The 26,455-nt window shown below is 39.7% G+C and overlaps 1 protein-coding gene across 3 annotated transcripts in view; it reads left to right on the forward strand.

The window, feature by feature from the left end:
• The first annotated feature begins 4,994 nt into the window (after nucleotides 1-4,994).
• Nucleotides 4,995-26,455, forward strand: part of cdh4 (cadherin 4, type 1, R-cadherin (retinal)) — a 341,227-nt gene continuing 319,766 nt past the window's right edge. For all 3 annotated transcript variants that reach the window (XM_055221814.1, XM_033966767.2, XM_055221815.1), the window contains exons 1-2: nucleotides 4,995-5,055; nucleotides 6,527-6,638. In XM_055221814.1, coding sequence (XP_055077789.1) covers nucleotides 5,002-5,055; nucleotides 6,527-6,638 — 166 coding nt within the window. In that variant the 5' untranslated portion in view covers nucleotides 4,995-5,001. The remainder of the gene's footprint in view (nucleotides 5,056-6,526; nucleotides 6,639-26,455) is intronic.

Consider the following 26,455-nt stretch of genomic DNA (forward strand, 5'->3'; position numbering starts at 1 on the left):
CGTTTAGTTGCGTCATAGACAAAATTCCAGACTTTCTCATAGTTTTAAGTTCATAAACCATCACCTGACACATTCTGAGATCAAATTATGTCTGAACGCACGGTTTTATTAAAAGTAAAAGCCTCACAATACTGCATTTTGTATCGATGCTCGTGTTGCCAAGAAATGAATATGTGCCTGGTATGTTTACGTAACATATTAACAGTTAATCAGATACGCTATGCTAATGAAACCTATGCCGACTTGTCCGGAAACACAAGTGACATGAGAGTTGTTTTCACTGATGTTCACTGTGGTCTTACTTCTTCATCACATCGTAGAACTAGCAAACGCATCAAATATAACATAAGCTCTGGATCACATCACAAAAACACACAAAACTGCACATGAACGCACGGAAAATATACACACCACTTTGGCCTGAGAGTCAACAAACCGATGAACTGAAAACTTTATATTTTACTTTTAAATTGTTTCTTAAATAGTGCTCTGTCGCGTAAGACTTCACATTAGCATAAAAGGCTAACTAACTAGACTTATGATAAACTAAACATTTAATTGTATAAAAGACAACGAGTCAAGTACATTTTCTTACAGGTATTACAAACACACCAGGGTGATCTAGTGGTGAAACAAGTGAACTGTAACATGTATAATCAACCGTTACAAACCACATACGTAAACAGGTACATGGTCTGTATGTTAACTTAAGAAATTAACAGTTAATCAGATAAATAAAGCATAAAAGCTAACAAGCTTACTCTGGACCTCACTCCAAATCACTAAATCCATTGAATTCTTCATCGTTGGTGTTGGCCACGTTCTATATATATTTTAATAATTTCACATATAAGTCGCACCCCTGAACAAACTGTGAAAAAAGTGACGCTTATAGTCCGGAAAATATGATAATTAAGTTAAGTAGTTACTAAATCATTCTTGTTAAACACTTTTTTCATTATGAAGGAGGATTTAATTTGCTGCTCTAGTCCAGGTTGAGTGTTTTAATTTGAAACAGAGCAAATCGCTGACGAACTAAGGGCTAAAGGTCGTCCTAATCCCATAAAAACGACTCAAAAACCTAAAGAAATGCATGCTTTATGTATGTATGTATGTATGTATGTATTTGGTTTTCACGCAACAAAAACACACCGTGCACCATGTTAGCGCCAGGTAAAAGCTGCAGAAACAATAGCACACTTTAAACTTCCTCCATGAGGCAAAACACTGTTCTATTGTGTTACTTGAAGCTCGCTCTGATTTATCCACAGACGCTCCTCTTTCTTGTCAGTTTGCCCCTGGTGTGGATATGACAGTGACTGATACATTCACATGACTCGAAGCATTAAAGTTATTGTTTATTGTGTAACGCGTGGGCGGTAAATCCTTGTCTGCCAAACGCCTTTTTTCTGCCAAGATACCCAGGGAGTACCGAGCGAACGCACAAAACGAGAAGAAAACTGCATCTTCTGAAACTGCTGACCCTAAAACTCCTGCCCCGTGGACAGAAACTCCCACTAAACTGTACTGAATGAAACTAGAAGTGCTCCTTAATTATCAGCCTCGAGCACTTGATTTTGAAGATATTATTTAAAATTGGCGGATTTTTGTTTTGTGAGAGGAAAAAAAGGACTGAGTGAGTGATTGTCGGGGACCTGACCAGCGGAGCCTGTGGTGATTGACACAGCAATACTGTTCTATTCTGTTTGATGGGATTAAATTGTCCTGACCTCTCAGATATGGAAATAAGGGGCTGATCTAAGACTGTCAAATGTCAGCGTTATAATACTGGGGGTCCGCGCACTAGAGTTACATTTGAAACTTTAGTGCGATGACAGTAGTTATAATATCTTTTAAGGAGCAGTTAATGGTTTTTAAAATGAGGGGCTGGAAAAAACTGTCGCCTGGCGGGTCCTGTTCCTGTTAACGTCGCCTCCAGGACGGGGGGCGAAGCGATTACGCTCATCACTTACGCGCGCTGAAGCGAATAAAAGGGGTTCGGTGTAGCTCTGGTGGAAGGCTCAATACCTGCACCTTTGCGTAGATCTGGTTTGTGAATCGGGAAAACGCCGTGAGCACGTGCAGTGTGTTTGTCCAGGTATTTTAGGCGATGAAAACATGTATGATTGAACAAAAATAAGATGTTTCGCATGTGGTGGTTTGCTTAGACTGCTGCGCCCGCGATAAGTGGAAGAAAATAGATGAATGGATGGCATATGAAGGTAATAATAAGAAGAAACCTGTGCATTTTTATATAAATTTATGACAAATCTTAAGTTCCAGTCAAGGAAAGTTAAGACACCATGGGAAAAAGAAGCAAGAATTTTATTATTAAATATTTCAGAGGAAGAGTGGACATTTATATATTTTTTTATTTATCCATCCATCCGTTTTCTTCCGCTTATCCGGGGTTGGGTCGCAGGGGGCAGCAGTCTAAGCAGGGACTCCCAGACTTCCCTCACCCCAGACACGTCCTCCAGCTCCTCCAGTGGGACTCCCAGGCCAGAGGAGAGATATAGCTGTGTCCTGGGTCTTCCCCGGGGCCTCCTCCTGGTGGAACATGCCTGGAACACCTCACCACCACCTGATTTTTTAATTTATTTGTATTATTTTTATGTATTTATTTATTTCGAGCACATGTATGGGTTCACTTAAAGCACATTTCACAAATTAATCCTTATATAAGCTCAAAAAGGAGTGGGAAGAAGAAAACGTATTAAATCCTGCCCCTGTCTTCTATAAGGAAACATCAATGGAAATGTAGTGCTCCACAAAGATGGAGGGAATTTGGCTTTGATTAGATACTTTATTACGCCACGTCAGAAGACTCACTATGACAGAAATCCTCGTATCTGCTGGAAAAAGTGCGGAAAAACCAACGAGCGGATCACTTTCATATTCTGTGGGACTGATTAAACAACTGGACTGACGTTCATAGAAAACTGCAGGACATATTAACATGTACATATCCGTTTGGAATAAAAACTTGTCTTGTTTGATGTGTACCACAGGATGAAGAAGGATAAACGTCTTTTTAGCGCGTTGTTTGTTGGTGCAAGAAATGTATAACAAAGACATGGTTATTACAGGAAAGAGCAAACTTGAAAACACGGTGGAAATGACATCAGACTTTTATAATGGAATGGATAAATGGAAGAGACGACGGCGTTTGGAAATGACGAAGTTGGTTTGTGTCTTGTTGGGAAAAGTGGGTTGAATCTGCAAATCTAAAAAGGCCCAATTTGATTTAAAAGTGTAAGTAAATAGATGAATGATGTGCAGTTTGTGGTCACTCCCTTTTGTTCCATTTGTTCTGTTTTCTGTGTGAAAATGATGGGAAGAGAAAACACGTGTATATTAAATGTTCCCACCACTGTAAAACATTAAAATATATAAATAAAGAGTTTAAAAAAAAGAAAAAAATAAGAAGTTTCAGGTCATTTTTTAAGATTGTGGCGAGGCAATAACATCTGTGGCGCACACCCTGCCATAAAAGTGACATAGTGCAGCTTTAAATAGCACATTGTGACGTATTTCTGGGGTTGAAGGTGGAGAGAGGCATTTGAGGTGATATAATAAGTCTATTTTTGGATGGCACAGTGTTATATTTGTTAAAAAATGTCTGCTGTCTTGCATTTTGACGACACTATTTGAGCAGAATATTGCGCATAACTTCAGCGTATTCGTCCCATTCCTCATACTTATTTTTCCCCACGTACCCATGTAAATTTGAGGTATACTTCAGAGTAATGATGGATATTTTAAAGAGAAATGCAGATATTAGCACAAAGCAAGACCTGAGCTGTGATTTCTGTAGCAGCAGGTGTGATATACTTGTGGAAATAGGCAAAAAAATTAAAGAAAACATGAAAAAACAAGCAGATGATCAACATAGAACATAAAGTCTACAGTAGGGTTTCCTCTTTGGTGCCAGGAAAGTTCAGAATTTCAGTGGGACTATCCAAATCATAAGCAGTAGTTGTTTTTTCCTGCTAAAACCTGCCTAAATGAAGAAAAAACCCAAGCACACTGACCATGTGGGCTCATATTTCTGCAGATTATCAAGTGCAGCCGATTCATTTGACGCTTTTTCTTTTTTGATCCCCACATTTACCATTTAATTTGAGGTATACTTCAGAGTAATGATGGGTATTTTATAGAGAAATGCACATATTAGCACACAAAAAACACAAAAAGAAGCAGATGATCAACATAGAACATAAAGTCTACAGTAGGGTTAACTTTTTGGTGTCAGGAGAGTTCAGAATTTCAGTGGGACTATCCAAATTTGAATAGATTATAAGCAGTAGTTGTTTTTTTCCTCCTAAAAACAGCCTAAATGAAGAAAAAACCCAAGCACACTGACCATGTGGGCTCATATTTCTGCAGATCATCAAGTGCAGCCGATTCATTTGATGCTTTTTCTTTCTTGATCCCCACATTTACCATTAAAGACTGCTCCCACTGTGGGCTATCATCGCCCCGGCGCAATAAAACAGCTCATAAGCGCGTGGCAGCGGCAGGAGCGGGGCCAGAGGGGGTAACTGGGCTGTGAAATAGACTCCACTCCGCTGATGGACACTTGAAAGCGCTCGGATGGTTAGTTGTCAGTCAAAAAACCGCCAGACCCGCCTCCGCTTCACCGCAATCCAAAAAAATATGAATGTAAATAGAGTGGAAAATGCGTTTTAGCGCGAGAGATGGTCAAAGTGTTGGAGGGATCTTCTTATTCCCCCCCCCCCCCGTGGAGCAGTGCGCGCGGTGCCATGCCTTCTCTTAGTCGGTGGGAGGGGTAATAGTGACGCGTCTAACCAATGGGCACCAGCTTTTCCTCTGGATCGGAGCGCAGCATCTCCAGTGTCACAACGGCACTTTTGCGCCAGACAAGTAGGACGCGCGCTGGTCTGTGGGCACCGCGGGGACAAGACAAGACAAGACACACACGCAGGGAATTTACAGAGGTGTTTTTTGGCTTCGCTGAGCCTTTTACCCGCCGCGAACATGAACATTGGCTGCGTCATCCTGGCTTGCTCCATACTTGTGGGCGCATCCTCGGTAAGATTTAGAGTTTCTTTCTGTCTTGTGAGAGAGGCTACAGTGGGAAGTACTGCTGCACTGCTGTAAAAAAACGCACACTTTGGGTTCGTGACGCGCGCAGAACCAACCCAAAGTGCTCCTTGTTCTGAGGGAAACGCGTCTGAGGCTGCTCCGTCTGCAGTGCTGCGCTATGGGGAGCATGGCGCGTGGATTTTTTTTTTTTTTTTTTTTTTTGGAGAGGTTTCATCCCTGCTCATCGTTACAGCAACTCGAGTTTCAAAGTAGCATCGTTTCATTGCGAGGCAGCGGTGCGTTGACGCGGGGGACACTGTCTTTTTTCCCTCAAATCAACTTAAACCCCCTGCCATTTCCTCTCTGGGGGGTTTAGTCTCCGATTGTAATGAAGTTTGAGCACAAATCCAGTTTAATGAGCATGTCTCCACAAGCCAATTACCAAGAGCTTATCATACTTTATTTTAATACAGGCAATAATGTATTCTAAGCCCGGACTTTGTGAACGAGAACGATGAGAAAGACTCACAATGTGCACAGCAGCTCTGTTTGTGCGTGAGACAGTGAGGGCATAATAATGACACAGCCTGGACTTGGACAAAACCATGGACACTGAAATAGTGGCCAACACCAGGCTGTAATTTATTGGGTTTCTTCTCGGCTCCTTTTCAAACGCACATCAGCCCTGCTCTGAATCTCACACATTTTTCTGGGGGACAATAGTTATTCAGGCTCCTCGTTTGTGGCATTGTGGCAGCGTTTACAACACAAAATGCATGAGCTGGAGAGTGTTTTCTGCAGGTGCTTCTCCACATCAAACCTTTTCATTTCATTTTACACTTGTGTGTTGCATGGATAATGTTGTTTAATCATTTGTTACAGGGGATTCAGGGGGTAAAGTTTGGAGTTTTACATGATTGCGCTTTCAGTTCATGTCAGATTGAACCATAGAGCAGATACATGAGGCTCCTTTTTGAAAAAAAACGCTGTGCAGCTTCATCCACACATCATGCATCTCTGTATTAATCATGAAACTCTAGTCTTGCAGTGGATGCAGTGGTGTTTCTGCACTGCACACAATACTGCGTGTGTGCTTCCTGGAAACTTGCATGAATGGACACAATAAACGCCCTTCGATTCATAAAAGGAGACGTTGTGCAGATACACTGACCAACAGGCCGATGATTTGACTTTGACTTATTCACATTTCAGCACAAATCACAGAAAAAAAAATCCAAAATGATGTGTTGTTGATATTTGATTCTTTGTGACGCCCATTAAAAATTGGATGATGCTTTTTATTCATGCCATTTTTTTTTTTTACTATCGTGATGTAGCAGAGCAAAAGCAGGACTCATGATTCCAGTGGGTGAGGTTGAGTGCGAGTGAGAAATGCACTGCCCACCTTCTGGACCTGTGCTCCTTCTCTCTGGCTCTATTTTCTCACTCCTAACAGGCTGTGTGCACTTGTCCCCAGGGGAGTAAGGCAGGCCAGCCCCTCAAAGCAACATGTCGACCAGGATTCTCCCAGAACTTCTACACCGTCATCGTCCCTCGAGACGTGCTGCACGGACAGCGCATTCTCAAAGGTGAGTCCTCTGCTACCAGGCTACTATACTATACAACTACTACTACTATACTGCTACTACTATACTATCACTGCTGCTGCTGCTTGTGTTGTTGCTTGTGTGTTGTTTTATTTGTTATCTGAGGAATGTTGATAGACACATTTTCATTCCAAACTGCTAAACCAGTCAGAATCCTTGTTTACATGTTTGTTTGTTCGTACAGTACTATAAAGCTCGGAATCTGGAAAGTCTAAAAGTTGATGTGCCAAATGTCGACGGAGTAAACGGTGAAAGTGACACTTCTTTGAGTTGTGACGCACCTTAGACTCTTCATATCCAGACTCAAATCTCACCTGTTCAGACTGTCCTGTCTCTTGTAACCAATCACACATCTTTTATCAATCAGTTTTTTGTCATGTTTTATTGTATTTGTATGTTTTTATCTAATTTTTATCCTGGTCAGTGTCCTTGGGTGTTTTGAAAGGCGCTTATAAATTAAAAGCATTATTATTATTATTAGTATTATTATTAATCCAGAGCTTTACACTTAACTGTTGGTGCTGCTGTAGGTCTGTGCACTACTGTCCACTTCAAAATATATGATTATTTTGTTATATTTGTATCAATTTGATATATTCTGTGATAAAAACGTGTTGTAGGTGCAATCTAGACAACTTAAAGACATCGATGAAGCAGGATTAAGGGCAGTTTGACAATGGACATCTTGAAACTGAACCCGTTTAACAGATTATCCTGGTCGTATCTACATTTTCTTGCTGTTTTAATGATCCATATGATCGTCTTTAATTGCTCCGTCTCTTTTGAGTACAAGCTTTTCTACAACATGTGGATGCTTTAGCGAACTTCTTTGATGAGGCAACTTTTTAACAGATAATAATGGCATATGGTTGTGATGATTTGATTACTGCGGAGTTGTTTTTGTGTGTATGTTTCTGATTAATGCAGTGGAGTGATTTCACCTGGAAACAGCGATATCAGTAACATTCACATCTACTCTAACTGCAATGTTTTACACTTTTATTGAATTGGATCCCTGTTAGCAACGGCAAAGCTGCTATTCTTTTTTGGGGTCGTAGTTTACGGGAGAAACTCGAGGGACAAATGCTTCTAATTATAAACATAACGACTCACGCATAAACCAAATAAGAAAAATATCACCCTTGGAACGACTGTTTGTCAAGTAATAACAGATCATTTCCAGATGCTGGTGTAACAAGTGAATAGTTTGGAGGTTGCTGCGCTGTTTACTGATAAGGACAGTGCGTTTGGCGGCTGATGGGGGAGTGTCTTCTGGGAACTGGAGGCTCAAAGTTTGCGCTGGTTTGGAGCTGGACTGAGGCGTTCGGACACTGCAAAACAAAACCAACGCAATGCAATAGTTCTGAATGGGCAGCGTATGTGTGCAGGGACTTAACCGCTCTGCTGCTGTCCCCAGAGAAGACCAGAGTCCAAACAATATGAGCCCGACAAGTGAAAAATGTGTGTAAAAAAGTGCAATAATATGACGCGCTTGACAAGATTGCATCGCTCACAAAATGTTATATTCTGTGGTTGGTAAAACGTGATGCAGATGTGTCTTATGTTCTCATGTTCTCCTACAGAACCGCAGCTTTCATCTCACATTACCGTACATTCAGATCCATTTTTTTTACCTTTGTGTTCACTGTAAACAACAAAAATCAATGCGCGTTGTCCGGGTGTGCTGCAGCTTAACTCCTCGTGCGGTGATTAATGCACAGCTCCTATCTGTCCTGATGCTGCGTTTTCCATAAACAAAGCATTTAATATTTCCCCCACAATACGTTCAACCTCAAACTGTCAAGCGTCGACGTAAAATGAATGGGCCGCGCCAGGACGAGGGAGGGTCCGCCGCCGGGGTGCTGTCGCGGGGCACTGCTGGAGGCGGGGTCGTCGCGTCCCCCGAGAGACGGACAGTGAGCGATGGGGGATGAGTTGGAGGACCGTGGGCCTGCAGGTGCATATGTGAAACGCAGACACTTTCCAGTCGTTGAACAGTGTACGCTCCGCAGCCCCGGTCAAGGCAGAGGTGGACGGCCATGTCAACTGCCAAGTCCTATTGTGTGGACGCTGTGTGGGGAGAGGAGAGGGGCCTGCGAAGACTGTTAAAGCTGCAGTGAGAAAAGAGTTGACCCAAAATGAACATTGATGCAGTTTTTAGCCTGATAGATGTTGATAAAAATGATCTGCAAGTGCAATGTGTTAGTGCAATGCTAAAAGAATAGTACGCATCATTCTAAGCAACTCTAGATTAACCACTACAATACTTTTAGCAATCATTTTATGTTTTAAAAGCAGGTTGGCGAATAAATGCGGTGCTCAAATGTTGTTTCCTCGATCAAAACTCTTTATTTTTGTTTTGAAGGTGCAATATCGAACTTTTCTGGTGGAAGAAACTTACAGGATATAGTTATACTTTAATGTCACACCGTAAAACAAGCAATAATAACAATAACAAAGAAATAATATCTACATAAGACAAGCAGACCACCCACCAGAAAAGTTACGTACTGCGCCTTCAAAACAAATACGAAGAGCCTTGTTTGAGGAAATAACATTGTCGCACTGCTTTGTAAAACATAAAATAATTGTAATAAGTATCGTAGTGGTTCATGTTTTCATCTAGATTTGCTTAAAATGATGCGTAATATTATTTTGGCATCGGGCAAACACTTGGCAGATGGTTTTTCACGACATTTATCAGGCTCAAAACTGCATCCATACTCCTTTAACTCTATAGCGTCGGATGCTATCGCCGCCGATAGACTCGGTTGCCGACTTTCCGTTACCGTAACTCTGCAACCAATTGTTCGATCGTGCAAATTCAAATGGTGTCTTAAAGCAGAGGCATGGAGCTCTTTAAATATGTTACTGTCATTACGGTAATGTGCTTATGTTGTCCCGTCAAAGATGACCAATCAGAGCGGGGATTTCCCCAGTCAGTTATTCGATACGTCAAAGGAAAAATGAGGATGGATGTGTAAAATAGAGGTAGTTTTGTGAAAAAATGCATTCTGATACTTCCTTTAACTTGATTTTTATGGCTTAAAAAGAACGAAAGTGAGATATACTGGTCTATAATGTGCTTATGTGGTTATTAAAGGGTTTAGCTGCAGATTGACAGCAATAGGTTTCCTTTGAGAAGCTGTGGTCATTTATATTTTCAATAATCCTTTTATATTCCCTGGTTTATGGAATAAAAAAAAAAAGATCTTTTATCACACAGTATGTTACAAATGTTCATCGTTTCACAGACGTGGCTCTCTAAACCAGATGAAAACCAAACCGCTGCAAAAAATGTGCAAGGCAAGACAAATGTTTGGCTCTGTGAACTGGTCAGAAAAATACTGTGAGGTTTTGGTGCTCCTCTCTCACCATTGTGCAGCTGGCCTTTATTTATCTTGGGGTCCCTTGCTGCTCGTTAGAAGCTGCTCTGCTGGCCTACCTGAAAACGAATGATGCCCATTTTCTAGAAGCACAAATAATTGATTCAGAGTATAGAGCCTGAAGGTTGCACAAAATACCGCAGTTACGCACATGCAAAAAACACAAATTCGTTTGCACACTTCTTAGAGTCAGGTCAACTGTCTTTTTTGGACGATTCTCTGTTTTCCCTTCCAGCGTTTTCTCTCTAAACGCTTGTTAAATGAGCTTATGATCGTCTGCCTTTCTCTTCTCGTTTGACGTATTCTCAAATCTCATCGCTGAAGTGCGTTGTATTGAATAAATCATCCTTTTGGTCCCGGGGAAAGCGAGGTCAGGATGGCTCAGGAGTTCTGTTGCAGCAGCTGCCATCCTATAACCTCCGTGCAGATCCCCACCACGGCCAGATAAGCCACGGGAAAAAAAAAATATTCCAATGATTGTACAGAGCTGTGTAAACCACCTCACGGATCTGAGCGTAGCAAGAGACAGCCAGGAGCACGGACAAGAGTGAGCAAGAGGGGCATTGGGATTCTGCTCAGGCCTCACGTCTCTTTAAGGTACTGTCACGGCGTGTTTGAAGAGACGCTGCTGATGACTTTGCCCCAGTGACTCAATGAGGATGGTGCAGGGCCACATCAGCAAAGGATTTTTTTTAAATGTGTGTATTTTCAGTGAGTTACTCAAAAAAGCATGATGGTAGACATTTTAGAAAGCTGGAACATACTGTACAATTAAATATTTGAGTTGAATTACCTCTGATTATGCAGTAAATTCTATATCTGATGGAGGTCTTCTTGACACAGACCCTTCAGTTGGAATTAGTGACTCTTTAGTTTGTATATTATAGTAAATACAGGAATATTATTTTTTGATTTTGATATCAGTGTTGACTTTCTGTTTATTTAAGAAATGTCCATGCTGTGGAGCTTCATTTTGTCAGAATACAAACTCAAACAGAGCTGTCTAACAGTGAGGAGATTTATTTTTGTCATTTTTTTTATGTAATATGTAAGATTTGAGCTGTAGAGGGTTGAATAAGTAACTTCTATGGCTTACTATTGGTTCTTTCTGCCATTTATTTGTTGCAGCTCATGCCTTTTAATGATACAGTGCAGTGTATTTAAAAACCGTACTGCACCAAACAGTACCATACCGAATTACTGTATTTTCTGGACTATAAGTTGCACTTTTCTTTCATAGTTTGGGGTGTGACTTATACTCAGATGTGATTTATATGTGAAATTTATGTTTTTTCTTCATTATTATGCATTTTTGGCTGGTGCGACTTATACTCCTGTGCAACTTATACTCCTGTGCAACTTATACTCCGGTTCAACTTATACTTCAGTGCGACTTATACTTCAGTGCGACTTATACTCCTGTGCGACTTATACTTTGGTGCGACTTATACTCTGGTTCAAGTTATACTCCAGTGCGACTTATACTTCAGTGCGACTTATGCTCCTGTGCGACTTATACTCAGATGCAACTTATATGTGAAATATATGTTTTTTTCTTCATTATTATGCATTTTTTGGCTGATGCGACTTATACTCCAGAAAATATGGCACTTTGCTTTGTGTCACTGGCATAAAGTAGTTTCAATATTATCATTTAACCCAATATTTCTGTGTAGCGATGTATCGTGGTTCAAAATGTGTTATCGTGACAGGCCTGAGTCATGCGTAGAAAACAGACTAACTCATATGTCGTGTTCATAGCTGCTCAAAATGACCAAATAAACAATCCTCTGGTTGAATTACACTGTAACAGAAACTGGGAAGTAATGACTGAACCGCTGAGGAGCCGCTGCTTCGCTCGGGGCTCGTCTGTTGCTTATCAGATTTGTTTACTTCAAGTCTGTTCGCCTTGTTTAGCCCCGTCTCAGGAACATTTTACTGACGCTGAAGCATTTCTGAAGCTGCACCTTTGACCGTGTCCTTCTGCCTCAGAGAATAGAATCAGGACTGTCATGATAACATATTTTGAAGCACGATATATCGCTACTGAGAAATACTGGGATAAATGATAATACTGAAACTGCAGTAAATTTCGGACTATAGAGCGCACCTGAATATAAGCCGCACCAGCTAAATTTGAAAAGAAAATCAATTTTGTACATATATAAGCCACACCTGAATATAAGCCGCAGGTTTTTGTGTTGTAACATGTGATATTTACACAGAAAGATGGTACACAGAAGGTTTTTTTTGTTTTAATTTAGGAACTTTTTTAATTTAGGACTTTTTTTCTTTTTTTTGTTTTTTTAAACTGTGTCTGAAAAGCATCAGTTCATAATCTTTCCCCATGTCTCACTTTTGCATTTACTGTTAGAGTCCCCCTCGTGGCCGTTAGGCAATAAAAATCTATAAATTAGCCGCACTGTTGTATAAGCCGCAGGGTTCAAAGCGTGGGAAAAAAGTAGCAGCTTATAATCTGAAATTTACGGTATTTTATGCCAGTGACACAAAAAAAGTAGTAGGAGTATAAGTCACAACAGCCAAAAAATGCATAATAATGAAGAAAAAAATTACACATATATTTCACGTATAAGTCGCATCTGAGTATAAGTCGCACCCCAAACTATGAAAAAAATAATGCGGCTTATACAAAAGGCACGAGCTGCAGTAATAAATAAATGACAGAACAAACCAATAGAAGTTTATTCATATTTATTCAGCTCAAATCTTACATATTACATAAAAAATGGCAAAAAAAATAAAAAAAATTTCCCCACTAATAGACAGCTCTGTTTGAGTTTGTATCGTGATGTGGGTGAACGGGAAAATTGTACTGAGGCTGAAGCAGTTCTGAAGTTGCACCTTTGGCCATATTTTCCGCAGTATAAGACGCACCAGCCAAAAAAATGCATAATAATGAAGAAAAAAGAATAAAAAATTCACATTTAAATCACATGTGAGTATAAGTCGCACCCCAAACTATGAAAGAAGTGCGACTTATACTCCGGAAAATACAGTAATTCCAGTAAAACATTCAAGACCAGCTGCAGTAATAAATAAAGGACAGAAGGAACCAATATTGAGCCAAATTTTTAAGTGCGGCATACCAAAAAATAAAGCAGAATTATTCCCAAAAAACAATCCTAAATGTACAATATTACCAAAAAAATAAATAGCTGCAATAAATAAAAACAGCGTGTTATTATTGGTACAGAAAAAGTACCCACGATAAATATTGTCCACTAAAATAATTGCTCAATTTATCATGTTCTGAATGACAACTGGGTATAATCGTTTTTGTGACAGGCCTAAACACAATTCTGCAGTGAATTATGACGCCAGATTTCCTTTACATTGTCCAAGTACAGAATTCTCTTCATTCTGTAAGGAAACGGCATTTTTTTAAAAAAAAATTTGCGTGTGAACATAATCGTCGTCCATTTGCGTAACGATAAAACTAACGACTTGTTAAAGCGAACAGCCGCTGACGATGCATTAAAGCGCATTCATCCTCCGTGGCTCATCCTCCGAGCTCCCCGCACAGTTTTAATTCTGTTTTCTTTGTCGATTTCTGAATACGCGCAGTTATTTTCACTCCTTAGAACAAAACCTACCCGCTCTCATGGACTGAGATTAATTTAAGTGCGCGGCTGTATCCGCACCCGACCCTCCGCATTGTTTAATTCCATCTCCTGACGTTACACATGCAAAATGACATGCAACATGACCCCAATTAGTCCTCACCAGGAGAAATCTGGCGAGCGGCCCGTATCTGCTTTGAAACAGACGCCGGGGCTACGGGAGAACTCCTAACCTCCAATCCAAAGTGACAGGGCTTTCATAAGAGTGTCCAGGCCCAAAGGATGGCGGTGGTAACTGTGGTAGTAGCGGGGAGGATTATGTTCCCAGGCAATTGATAAGCGGTATGCCATTTTCCCTCCTGACTGCCGGGCGTCTCTGTTCCTCTCTTGTCCTCCGGAGAGTCTTTCATCTCCCCAGCCAGGGCGAGGAGTCTGCGTGGCCCCGATAGACTACAGGTACGGCGGACGTTATTTCTCTTTATCTGTTGGGTATCCGTCCGATTTCGACTACTTGACAAACATGCTGAGCCAATTCCATCAAGCGAGCCACCCATGATATATAGTACGAGCCACCACTTTTCATCCCGTTTCCAGTTATTTCCTCAGCGGAGTAGCTCTGTTGGGAGAAAAAAAAAAAAAAAAAGCTTTTGATAGAGGAAGCGGCCGTCAGCAGAAATGATGTAGACCCTTGTCCGAGCTGGGATTTTATTAGTTCTGGTTTGTGGATTTGAGTTGCTCTCGCTTTGGACGGGTATTAGCTGGAGTAGGGAGGTTGGATGCTGGGTCGTGGGAGTTTCATCATAACTGCTTTTTCCGTGTACATATGTCAAACGCGAGACAAAAGGCTTTATTAGAACACAATTTTTTACCGCTGGGTTTGAGCCGTACAGAGTCTATACAGTATTTACGGCGCATGCACCAGTTTAGTCCCTCGTTTTTGTCTCCTGGTACATAACGAAACTTACATTTTTAGTGGGTCATTGTGTTACGTGATTACAGTGATTATATTTTTGAATAGAGGGATGTGGGGAAGCTGGTCTGATGTGGTCAAAGTAGGACGAAGACATGCTTAAAAAATGTGTTTTGCAAGATAGATTTAAAAGACGACTTCGGTTGGATGCCAAAATAAAGTGTTAACACGAAAACTGAACATGAGTAACTTAAATTAAATCTGCCAAACAACCACGTGCCACAACTACAGTGGAAAACTGACTGGCTTAAATATCGTCCTAAACAGGAAGCACCTCCACCAGGTAAATACCATCTTCTTCACAGGTGCTGTAGGTATCACATTTAGCAGGATCTCACCATCATCTGCATCCTCTGAGTGCCTAAGTCCCTTTAATGCAAAAATGTTTTAAAATAAATTATAAATATTCAAATAAACTACACAAAGACATTGAAACAAAAAAAAAAGTGCTGCAGTGGACAGCTACTAAAACATAACTTTCTCTTTAATGCATTGGTTTATGTGGTGGAGCTGCATATCATTGTCTAGAGTGCTCTCTGCTGCCACACTCCATTGAGGTCAGTTCAGTGGTCAGTCCATGTAACTGCAAGTAAATTTCCTCTGATTGGTTTTCTTATTCAGGCCTAAACATTGCTCCTATACAGTGTTGAAATTTCCCAAAAATTGTTGAAATATTTGTTCAAAGCATAAAAAGAAACTTGTGTTTGTATACTTACAATAGAACACAAGTTAATTCATTTTTACAGGCCGTTCACAGTTTAATTAATTTTTACAGGCAGTTCACAATGTTGTTTCATGTTCTGAGAAGAAAAAAAAAACACTTCAGAAAAAAATCTTGACCACGACTTTCATAATTCATGCATCAGAGGGTTAAAGCAGTTCTCCTGTCCACATTGTCCGGCCCACGACCACACCCAAGGCTTTAAAAATGGCCGACATAGACCACGCCCACTCTGAGTCTGGACCATGTGGAGATTCAGTTAAGAACAGATGCATGTGAATTAAATACTTTTAACCAAATAAAATATCTTTAAAGTCACAGGTGTAAGTGTGAGGTTTAACTTAAAGGTAGAATATAACTAAAAGACTAAGACTAGTCCCTTTACGATGTTATTGGACAGAACAGACAGAACTAGGGATGAGCAGATTAAGCTTCATTTGCTCGAGTCGGACATTTGCTGTACACAAAAATATCAACTGGCAGGAATTTGCAGAAAGGCTGTGAATAAAACTGTCAACAAAATAAAGAAATATGCAAAACATGTATATTGTAGTGATGGCAGTGTACTGTGTGTATATGTACTGTGTGTATATGTACTGTGTGTATATGTACTGGCTGTATGGAAAATGATTATCTGGAAGTGATGGAAATGGAAATGATCATTTAAAGTGAGGTGAGGGTGATTGGGGTTTGGATAATGATTGTGCTTTTGTAACGTTGAGGTATGGCTAGTGATTATGGTTTAGGCCACATGTGTCAAACTGAAGGCCCCCGGGTCAAATTTGGCCCTCCGTATCATTCTATGTGGCCCTCGACAGGATAAATTAAAAGGTTTGATGGTCTTAAAATGTCATTTTATCAAGAGCTGTAATTGAGTTACCAGAACAGCCAACGTGCTTTTCCATTACTTTACAAAGACGTTATCCTCCAGAATCGAGACTTTTTCGAGAATTATGAGGCGTGGACCAATACATAACAAACAAGGCATCTTATGAGTAACAAAAACAGAAAATAAGCTGCAAGGACATCTGCAAAATCAATGTTCAAACTGCTTATCTCTGTTTAACTTAGGTATGGGAACTTACAGATTTGCTTGGGGATATTTGGGTGGTAACGTCCTCTGCATTTTAAACACCTGCTACAAATAAGAAGCTGTAAAAACCTTCACGTTCTAGTTTTCCGTCTGCACATTTCTAATACAACCTTCGATGTTTGACTCATCTACAATTCCAGTTGTCTGTAGTAGCTTTGCTTTTAACACCACTGGTCCGTTAGTATCGTTATTTTTTCTAACAAGCTGCATTAATCCAGTCAAACTCGAGCATTTCCACACATGACCGAGCCTTTGAAAGCGATAGGGTGTCCACTCTTTCTGCACTTCGGAGATTACTTGCCAGATCTCCATTTCTAGACTAAAGCGAGGTGAGCTAATTGTGCCCTGAGTTTTGACCTTCAGATGGAGGTAATATTCTCCAAGTGAATTTGTAAGAGCTGCCAGCGATGGGTTAAAGGAGTGATTAAATGAAAGAACGCTTGTGATGGTCTTAGCCAAAAAAAAAGAGAAAAGACCTTGGCACAGGATTAAAAGATGAAAGCAGAATGCCTTGGACAGTGAAGTGCGTGTTTTTTTTGATAAGGCAAGGGCAAATTTGGCAAAGTGGTGTAGATTAACCATGCCTGTCTGTCAGTACCTCGCCATCTCTGATCTCGTTTTTAGGAATATGGTTTTACGGTGTCAACGAGAGTGTAGTTTTATTCATATTATGTCTGTTGTGTGAGTTTAGTCATTTGGTTTTCACTAGTTTTTCATTATTATTTGGACATTCGAGCCCAGCGATCATCTTAACCAATCAGTGATCACCTCGTCTCACTCCTCAACCAATCAGGATTCACTAGCGTTCACGTTTGGGACAGTCGCTCCCGTTGTCTTTTCCAACTTCGGACTTTCTCTTTCATTTCATCTTCACTTGTTCATGTCCTTGAGAATGTGAGTCCATATTATTATTACTATTTGTAGTCAATCCGGCTTCAATCAGTTCTGTTTCTTTTGTCTTTTTGCGTAACTTGTGCCAGTGATGCATTCATGGACCAGCAGAACTTTGCATTTTCTCTGTGCTCTGCTGCCGTCTGTGTTGTGTTCATGAACACTTGGAATTTTTTACCTTAATTGAGAAAGTGCACAGCGTATCTCTAATATATCTCCTGTGTTTCTGCATATTCTGTATTTCCATATTTATGTTTATTTCTTCTTTATTTGCTATATTATTCATTACATTCATAGTATTTATTTCTGTCTTTTAGAAACCATGAACCGTGGACATGATAATAAACAGTGTGGTCACTTTGTTCTGGCTGAAAAACCCGGGAGATTGTGGATATTAGACTTTCTGAGGTCACAAATTTGGGTTTCTTTCCCAGCAGCTCCTTTACAAACAGAATCCTCAACATTTCCTCTTATTTTTTAGAGCAAAACTGAGATTCAAAACATAACGTGCATGTTGTGTGTATCTTCTACAGCAGAAATACTTCTATTTTCACATGTGATTAGTTTTATATCTTACGTAGTATTTCATAGTGGTGTTTTTATTACAAAATGATCTGTTGTGGTCGTTCTTCTTCTGTTTTCTCTGTAGTCTTGCAGTAGCATTTAGTCACAAGTGATAGATTTTACACATTGCACTTGACTTGACACATTTCACAAGTTTAGGTTTAAAACGGGCACAAACATGCAATAAAAAAATTGTAATAATTTAAAAAATAAGCACAAACTGTGAAGTGGATTTTGACCCTTTAAAGTGGAATTTATTATTTGTCAGATTTTTTTAATTCAAATTGAGTGATGATTTCATTTTTGCATCTTTATCCATCTACATCAGATAAATCCTGTACAGTTGAATATATTCCAGTGAATCTTTATGAAAACCTTAGTTCTGTGTGACCTTGTGTCCGGTGAATACTCTTTGTATTACTGATCGAACATCTTTTGAATTGACCACTATCCAAATCAATGCTATTAGTGCTTTGAATCTCAATGCGCTGTAAGGATCAGGTAGCCTTGATGAATCCTTTTATTGGCTGTTTGTAGCAGAGTAGAAACGCAGGGTTTTCCCGATGGAAGACCTCAGTTTCACCTCACAGATGTAAGCTCACGCACAAGTTCATTACTCAGGTCTCCACTCTCCCCTCAACACCTTTAGGATTTACCGTATGGAAATGAGTCCAGTGCTGCTTCTCTGGCCTCTTACGTTTCTCTCTTGTGCTTCTCTCTTGTGTTTCTCTCTTGTTTCTCCTGTGTTTCTCTCTTGTGCTTCTCTCTTGTTTCTCTTGTGTTTCTCTCTTGTGCTTCTCTCTTGTGCTTCTCTCTTGTTTCTCTTGTGTTTCTCTCTTGTGTTTCTCTCTTGTGCTTCTCTCTTGTGCTTCTCTCTTGTGTTTCTCTCTTGTTTCTCCTGTGTTTCTCTCTTGTGCTTCTCTCTTGTTTCTCTTGTGTTTCTCTCTTGTGTTTCTCTCTTGTGTTTCTCTCTTGTGTTTCTCTCTTGTGTTTCTCTCTTGTGCTTCTCTCTTGTGCTTCTCTCTTGTGCTTCTCTCTTGTGTTTCTCTCTTGTTTCTCTTGTGTTTCTCTCTTGTGTTTCTCTCTTGTGCTTCTCTCTTGTGTTTCTCTCTTGTTTCTCTTGTGTTTCTCTCTTGTGCTTCTCTCTTATGCTTCTCTCATGCTTCTCTCGTGTTATGCTTCTCTTGTGTTTCTCTTATGCTTCTCCTTTATGCTTCTCTCTTATGCTTCTCTTTTATTTTTCTCTTATGCTTCTCTCTTGTGCTTCTCTCTTGTGTTTCTCTCGTGCTTCTCTCATGCTTCTCTTTTATGCTTCACTCTTGTTTTTCTCTTATGCTTCCCTCTCGTGCTTCATTTGTGCTTCATTTGTGCTTCTCTCTTACACTTCTCTTGTGCTTCTTTCTTGCGCTTCTCTTATGTTTCTCTTGTGCTTCTCTTATGTTTCTCTTGTGCTTCTCTTTTATGCTTCTCTTATGTTTCTCTTATGTTTCTCTTATGTTTCTCTTATGCTTCTCTTGTGCTTCTCTCTGTGTGGATTCTGCTCAGCGAGTCTATTTAAAGTTCCAGTCTGCAGAACATGAATCTCTAGTACTTCAGTAAAATATCTTTAGTTTCAAACCTAATCAACCTCGGGGCTTCAGTCTTTGTGCAGCTGAAACACAAATTCTCGATGCATAATTTAAACCCTCCCATTGAAAAATCCAAACACTACATCATCATGTTCCTCGTGGTTTATCAGGTCGGCCCTGACGTCACACAGACCCAGACTCAGCTGCAGAGCGTCGGCCGCTCCGTACAAAGTCCTTGTGCTCTTGCCTGGAGCTGACAAATAGAAAATTAGTATCATTTCCCACCAAGATTAATGCTGAAAAACGCTTTAAGGCAAAAGAAATATGAAATTACTCAAACATGTGATTCATAATAAAACTCAGAGTAAGTTCATGATAATTACATGAAATTATTTGACTTATTGCATCATGAAATTTGTCTGGCTGTAGTCGGATAAAAACATGTCCTGTTGATCGATTTGTCGACTAAAAGTTATGATTTTATTGTTTTATTGGTAAATGTTTTATTGCTTTTATATACATATTTATTATTTTAATTTAGCTATTTAATTCTAGTCTAAATGTTGATTTACTTAATGAGTTGTTTTTTATTTATAATATATTGCAGCACTTTGGAAACTGCATTTGTTTGTGAAATGTGCTATATAAATAAAGTGGATTGGATTAGATTGAAAAGTGGGCGTGGCAAAAGTGCACAAAGCTATTACGAGTCCAGTTTGGGTCAGGTATCTTTGTATTTGACCCAAACTGCATGGGAGTTCATAGAAAAACAGAAAAAAATGCAGAAAAAAGTACTATAAACAATGTATTTATTAAAGGCAGATTCAACTTTAAATTAATCTGCCTTTTTACTTATAATTACCAAAAAATACCAAATCTCTCTCATTAACTTCACCTTTCTGCTGTTCCTATATTCTTATAATCTAAAATACTAATTTTGTCCAACTAAGATACCATCTACTAATTAAACAACTAAACATTTAAAGGACAACAGCCCTAGAAATGTGCAGTTAGCATTTTATGTAAGACAAAGCAAGGCAAGTTTATTTGCATAGCACAAGTTGTGCACAAGGTCATTCAAAAGTGTTTTACAGAATCAAAAATACATTAAAATCACAATACAACAAATCAAAACATAAATGATCACAAATAATCATCATAAAATTTACAATAAAGGAGAAGAAGTGCAGAATAAAACCCTTTCAGTCGTATTTACAGATAAACAGAACAGTTTGAGTCTGAATTTAAACATTGTCAAAGTCGAGGCCTGAGTCACATCTTCAGGAAGACAAACACTGATTCCCCATGTTTAGTCCCGGTTTAATCGCAGTTTAGTCCTGGTTTAGTCCTTGTTTATTCCAGGTTTAGTCCTGATTTAGTCCATGTTTATTCCAGGTTTAGTCCCGGTTTAGTCCTGGTTTCGTCCTGGTTTAGTCCTGGTTTAGTCCTGGTTTAGTCCTGGTTTAGTCCTCCTCATGTGAGATGGTTCATGTGGCTCACGTGGGAGATGTTCTTTGGTGCTGGTCCATGGAGAGACTTGTTCACACTGAGCTGCTTTAAAGTCTCTGAGCCACAGGAGCCAGAGACCTGAGCCACAGGACACATGTGTGAAGTACTTCCTGGTTCTAGACCTGAGCACAGGACACATGTGTGAAGTACTTCCTGGTTCTAGACCTGAGCCACAGGACACATGTGTGAAGTACTTCCTGGTTCTAGACCTGAGCAGAGGACACATGTGTGAAGTACTTAATGGTTCTAGTCCTGACCCGAGCAGCAGTTACAGTCGTTATAGTCGTCTAACTTACTGGACACAAATCAGGATAAGTCTCTCTGAGTCTGGTTTTGACAGTTTACCTTTGATTTTTGACATGTTTTTTAGATGGTAAAAAGCTGCAGATGTTATTGATTTGATGTGGCTGTTAAAGTTCAAGTCTCAGTCCAATGTTACCTCGAGATTTCTAGCCTGATTTGTATTGCGTTATTCATATTCTTCATATTCCTTGACTACTTTATCTTTATTTTTACCCAATAGCGCCCATCCCTTTAGCTTTAGCATAAGATTAGCAACGTACCAATAATCACAGCCTCCAAACGTCTTCGTATTCCGTCGCCGTACGCCGTCGGTATCCCTCTGTAGCTCACTCGGGGCAAATTGCCACTCACAGGATCAATGAAATACGTCCATGCGCTTTGACCTTGTGCTGCCCCCTGACCCCACATGTTCCCTGACACCTCTATCCTCCATCAGCCGCGTCCTAAGAGATGAGGAACACCGCCCCATCACGAAGATTTACAGCGCTCGCCGTATAGCTCCACCCACGCCACGGCCCAATCCGTCTTCATCGAGAGGCTGTGTATTGTTCCACGGGGCCGATTCTGCAGCTTGACGATTCTAACACTTCTTAATTAAACAGCCGCGCTCTGAAGCTGGGTTTGTTCTCCGAGCAATTATGATTAGTTCATGGTTCTCGCTCTTGTGGCAATATTTCAGACAGCGCCCCCTAGTGCTGCGCGATTTGGAAAAACACACATACATCATGATTGAGAGCTTTTAGAGCGTTCTCTGTTGAAAAAAACGAAAAAAGTATGTAATATAATAACATATTTTGACAGCAATTAAAATTGTTATAATGTATCACTTAAATCAGGGGTCTCAAACATGCGGCCCGGGGACCAATTGCGGCCCTCGAGACGATATTTTGTGGCCTGCAGGACAATATGAAAGTTTAATGTTGGGTGTAGAAGGTTCCGCCAAATCAGTAAACCTCCGCTGTGCACTTCCCTCGCAAAAGATTCAACAAATAATGACGTATATCCATAAAATCCACAAGAATTGGCGTATTTCTTCATGTGTGTTGAAAACAGCGATGACGTTTGACAAGATTTTAACAAAGCTTTTTTTGTGGAACACCTGATAAGCCCAGACTCACTAATATTTTTGTTGCTACTATAATATCCCCATTGCAATGTTACACTAAGCCATTTTTAGATTGTTTTACATTTACCGATGGCCAGTTGTAGACGGTGACCAAAGCTTTATAGCCGTTCCCACTCATGTGAAAGACTGCTTTATCTTCAGCTGGCTATAGTTTTTTCTTTTCGCAGCTTTCCCTCGCTGTTTTAACTCAGATATTTTGTCTTCTTTTTCATGGACCTTCTTTAGAAGATGTTTGTTGCGTCGGCGTCGGCCGCGGGAATCGTCTCGCAACACGACGTCTTGAACCTAAAATGAAATCCACAAATCACAGACGTACCCTGTTTTCGGTAAAAGTATGTCTTCTTGAAACTTCAGCCTGTTGCGCGTCCATCGGTCAGCGCTCATAAGTTAAGTAACGCAAAACATGTCGCAAACCCGCGTGAGAATCAAAGAACGTAAAGCAGCGTTGTCTTTATTTTTCACTTATATAAACCTACGCTATTTAATTAAATATTTACTATAACAATTGATAAAATCAGGTTAAAAACGATAGAGAAATGGCACGATAGACACTTTTCTACGTATGTATCGTCATATCGCCCAGCACTAGCGCCCCCTGGCTTCCTCCGAGGTAAAACATCGCCTCACATCCTGTACTTCCACCATTTGACTTCAGTAGGTACTTGTCCATGAAATAAAACTCGTTGAATTCAGAATTTATTTTGCGTCAGGTAATTTTGAAGACTAAGAGGTCTTCCCCCAGGACATTTTGAACTAAATCGTTGCAATTTCCTTTAATCTAATGTATTTTAGATCAACAAATTCATCTTTTACAATAGTCAGTTTACGCCGTACACAGTTGCGCTTCTCTCCAAGATTTAAATTGGGCCACTTTTTATTATAACAGATGCGTCGTGAGCTGCTTCTGCACTATTAAATCTGCTGATGTATTTGTTCATCAGCTGTTTGTGCTCATAACTCCACGAATAAAAGGTGGATTGACAAAAAATAAATAGTTTATGAGACGTACAGCAGCTTTTTGGAGTCTAAATTGTCTCTAGACTCGGCTGGTGTCCCCTGTGTCGTTTTTCAATATGTCTGGGATCTTTTTTTTTTGTGAAATAAAGGTGAACACACACATTTATATACTAATTCCACTTTCAAACGGTCTCTTTAATGCTGCTTTTTTATCTTCTGTTTGATGGCTCTTTTGAATAAAACAAAAAACGCTCTAAGGATCAATATATAGATTAAATTCAAAGTTTACAATTGAGCGAAAATGTCTTTTGTTTTTTGAGTTTCACAGTTTGAACTCGTCGGAACTTTTACCACGTTAAAATAAAATAAAATAAAATAAACAATGTCAGGTACAGAAGGCTGCTTTTGTTCTGATCTCATGTACTTTATAAATGAGCTTTTGTAATAAAACACTGTCTTAAAAAGGATAATAATGAGCGAATATAAATAATAATCTTTTGTCAGTCCAATTTTGTTATTTAGCGTAACACGTATCGTAAAAGCCGTCGGCTCGCAGTTACAGGCACACGCTGTACTTTTGAAACGTTATAGTCAACCCTGAAAAGAAAACTCTTTGTCTTTTTACGAGTGGTTGCATTTTATTGGTGGAATGTTCTCTTCAACAACATCTCATCTCCGTTAGCCTTGTGCACCGTTTATGGTTCACGCTCCGCAGTAAAAAGTTGAGACGGTGTCACCTGTTCGACGCCGGACACTATGTCAGACGTCGCAAAGTCTATTTTTCAACTTACGCCTAATGTCCGCACTTTGTCGCTCAAGGTTTAGGCGCTTGTGCTTTATTAACTTCCTGTTGCGAAGTGCAGAACTTTGAGGTAACTGACTTCATGTACGTTTGCGTTTTAGACAATAATTTAATGCTGAAAGTGGATTATCTGAGCTTTGACAATCCACCTCTGCTTTAACAAGAGCTAAAGAGTTATTTTTTAGATTTAAATATCTACTTCCTCCTTACGAAGCTTGAAAATCAGGTAAAACAGCTTTAATAAAAGAAGAATATAGCAATATATCCCAAAAATGGCAGCAAAAATGTCTCGTTTGTGATACTAGAATGTCATTTTGGTGAAAAGAGCTCAAAATCCATGCTTGAAAAGACAATAATACAAGGAAATACACATTTAAAACAACCGTCTTCATGTTTGGTTAATATTGTTGAATCGTGGGCTGGAGTAGAAAGGTTTAATCAGCAAAACAATGATTAATTCTTTAACTGTGAGCTTAAATAATCGTCCTTCTTTCTGCTTGCATTAGATATAACTTCAAATTTAGATTAAATATAGGGAAATATTGTTTTTTGACTGTATATTTTGGACAATTTAGTGATGTTCAAGCGAGTGCAGTCGTTCAGATGAGTAAAAGTGGATGTTTCTATGTCAGAATGTGTGTGCGTTTGTGTGTGCGTGTGCGTGCGTGTGCGATGCTACAACGACAAAAGTGTTTATTGTCCGTGTTGTGCTTATGCAGCTGTCCATCTCCATAGATTCATAACAGAAGTAAAACGAATGAAATCAAAGTTGACCTGCAGTGATTGCTTCTATATTGACTCTGATTTCCAACCCGGCTGCTCGCATCGCACATTTCTCAGCAAAACAAATATTTTCTGTGCAATTTAAGTGAGAAATTCAATTTGCCACAGAGTGTTTAAATATTAAAAATGTGATATTTATGAAATTGGCATTTTTTCTTTTAATACAAGGCATGAAAACAACATGAGGCTTTGACATTTTGCACCATTTCCTTTTACTAAATTGGATTAGTTGCCTTTTGTAGTTCACAGACAGCTTTATACAAGAGAAGGCGCCGTGCCATGTGACAATTCAGAGCATTTTATTAGAATATGCGCCCAGGTATGACACTCTAATCCATGTTACGGGTTCCTTTTCAGAGCATTGTAGTGCGTTTATTGTGCAGGTAACAACGACGTGGCGAGCGTGTGAAGGTGGTGACGTAGTGTTGCTGTGTAAAGAGTATGTGCGACACAGATTAGCCTCGGCGCTGAAAGATATACAGCATCTCAGCCATTTGTCACCAGCCACTTCCCTCCCAGTTACATAAAAGAAACTGTTTGTGGAAAATGACGCCATAAAAGAGAATAGAAATACATATAGCGACTCCATCATTGGAAAAAGGCGGGAAATTGCACCTCCTAAGGCGCAACTGAGTGGCTATTCTGGAGACGGTGTGATCAGTGCTGTCTGGGGACGTGTGCACAAGTGAGGGAAGGATTTGGCAAGCGCGGTGTCTTTCCTCTTGGTTTTGTGCAAAGAAAATCATCTGGCCCCCTCACAGATATCATCATAGAGACGGGTGATATGCCAAAGTTTTCATATCACCATTCAATTTCACTAATCTTTAGACTTAGTAGCTTTATATCGCCTTGGGGAGGTAACTAAAGCCATCTGCTGCTTTGGAGAGTTCACGTAACACTATAATAAAAAGGTTAAATTCACCTGTGGCGAACCAATAGGAGATCACGCCTTCGTTTTGCAGAATTTCAGAATTTTTGTGGCTGATTTGCAAGATCAGAAAGGTTAAGAAAACTCCCACACACTGTCTCACTCTTGATTCACTTTTATTCACACGTTTCAGTCCCTAAAACCTCTTATATAAGTTAAGGACTGCCTCCTTAAAAGAAATCAACCAATCACAACGACCAAAACCATACATTTACAATTCGACCTCAATGCACCTGCAAAATTGTGCCTAATTCCCTTTACATCAGTGTTTTATGAGTTAAAACACATGGACTATGACTAGAAAAATAAAAGATTACCATCATACTGAAAAGGTAACAGTTGTACACCATAAATTTAACATTTTTTAGCAAAATAAGTGATGCCTCCAAAAGTTCACATAAATGACAAGATTTGTAAGATCAGCCACAGTTCTGGGGCAACATATAAAGCATTTACTCAACCAGTTGTTTGCATAATTGTAGATTTTAATGTTCCATCTTGTTATATTGGTGGGATAACTGCTTAGAGCTGCTTTAACCAGTAAATCACAACTTTACCAAAATGTTATATCAAAAGAATGTTTGATTTTTATTCTCTAGACTTCTTATAATTCATTT

The sequence above is a fragment of the Periophthalmus magnuspinnatus genome, chromosome 5 (genome assembly GCF_009829125.3).
Source record: "Periophthalmus magnuspinnatus isolate fPerMag1 chromosome 5, fPerMag1.2.pri, whole genome shotgun sequence".
In the NCBI taxonomy this organism is placed as follows: Eukaryota; Metazoa; Chordata; class Actinopteri; order Gobiiformes; family Gobiidae; genus Periophthalmus; species Periophthalmus magnuspinnatus.